The following is a 1,570-nucleotide window of genomic DNA, read 5'->3' on the forward strand; positions in this document are numbered from 1 at the left end:
ATATCCAAAATATCTGTAACCAAAATATCCGAAATCCAGAATAGATATCTAAAATACATATCCAAAATACATATCCAAAATACATATCCAAAATACATATCCAAAATACATATCCAAAATACATATCCAAAATACATATCCAAAATACATATCCAAAATACATATCCAAAATACATATCCAAAATACATATCCAAAATACATATCCAAAATACATATCCAAAATACATATCCAAAATACATATCCAAAATACATATCCAAAATAACTATTGAAAGTAAATATCCTAAGTCTGTCTATGTCTCCTACGATATGGCACTACATGAGTCCAATCTCTACCACCACCCCTCTGAGATCGCAATATCAAAATTAATTCATTCACGAGTGCGATGCCATCAGGTAATACCAGCTGTCGACCAAGAAGCTCCTCTGCAATTTGTATTGCTCGACGCTGCATTAAAAAATACATTAATTAATTACATGACTATTTAATTTAATAAAGTTATAAATTAAATTTAAATGAATTTACCGTTGTTTCTTCTGAAGCATGATCATCATCTGCAGGTTCTGTAACCGAAGGTGCTACATAGACTAGTTCTCTACGAATGATATATGGATGAGAAATCCGACGAAACCAGTCCATGTACTCAATTGCACAGTCTGCAGGTCTGTGTACAACTGCCCCAACGTCAACTACATGTACAACGTATTGCGTAAACATGATGTCCATTTCCTCTGGTGTGGTCGTCTGGCCTACTATCTCCAAAGGTGAACCAGGGATGGTTTGGACATATCCATATTGACGCAATACCCTATCTGGCAAGTGAGCATACATCTTCGGACCCCAGCGTATCCACCCTCTGAATAATGAAACAACCTCAAATGGTCGCTTCGGCCTATGCTCTCTGTAGGGTGTCCAACATATGCCATCAACATCAATCTCGTCCAGTGCTTTCCTAAATGGAACAACCAAACCTTTATCACGTTTTGGCTTCCATCTAAGTGCTCTCGGATAGTCCTCATCATAAACCTGAGATAGTCTACAACAATTCGCACATAATGTTGGAAAATGCTCATACACCCACGCCTGCACATATACAATAAGATATTCAAAAATCAATAAAGCAACAAACCAGGAAATAAATCAAACCAGGAAAGCAAGCGCAAATACCTGTAATAGTGTCAGATACCCTGATACTGTTCTAGTCTGATGCATACTCGCTTCTCGAAGATTGTCGTATAGGTAAGCAAGCGCAGCAGCACCCCATGCATATCCTCCGCATGAGTTGAGGTCTCTGAAACATTCAAGGTAGGCAACACTCACTGCGAAGGCACTCTTGTCGCTGAACAAGGTGCAACCCACCAAAAATAAAAGAAATGCCCTCGCAGCCATCTGCCAATGCTGATCAGCACATCGCTGATGGTATACGTCAAGCAACCAACTGTACCGAACAATGGTTGTCCGCGTCAAGTTAAACTCAGCATATGCAGCAGCCAGACTCACCCCAAGAAGCTCACCTAACAACTCTGCAGCGTCATCCTTGTTAAATATATTAACGCTGAAGAATGCACC

The 1,570-nt window shown here is 39.5% G+C and overlaps 1 protein-coding gene across 1 annotated transcript in view; it reads left to right on the plus strand.

Moving 5' to 3' along the window:
• The window catches only part of LOC140919844 (uncharacterized), a 2,666-nt gene extending 2,614 nt beyond the window's left edge, over positions 1–52 (plus strand). The window contains exon 4 of the mRNA XM_073366513.1: positions 40–52. Within this exon, the coding sequence (XP_073222614.1) occupies positions 40–52 (13 nt within the window). The remainder of the gene's footprint in view (positions 1–39) is intronic.
• The last annotated feature ends 1,518 nt before the right edge of the window (positions 53–1,570 follow it).

Source organism: Cicer arietinum, chromosome 3, assembly GCF_000331145.2.
Source record: "Cicer arietinum cultivar CDC Frontier isolate Library 1 chromosome 3, Cicar.CDCFrontier_v2.0, whole genome shotgun sequence".
In the NCBI taxonomy this organism is placed as follows: Eukaryota; Viridiplantae; Streptophyta; class Magnoliopsida; order Fabales; family Fabaceae; genus Cicer; species Cicer arietinum.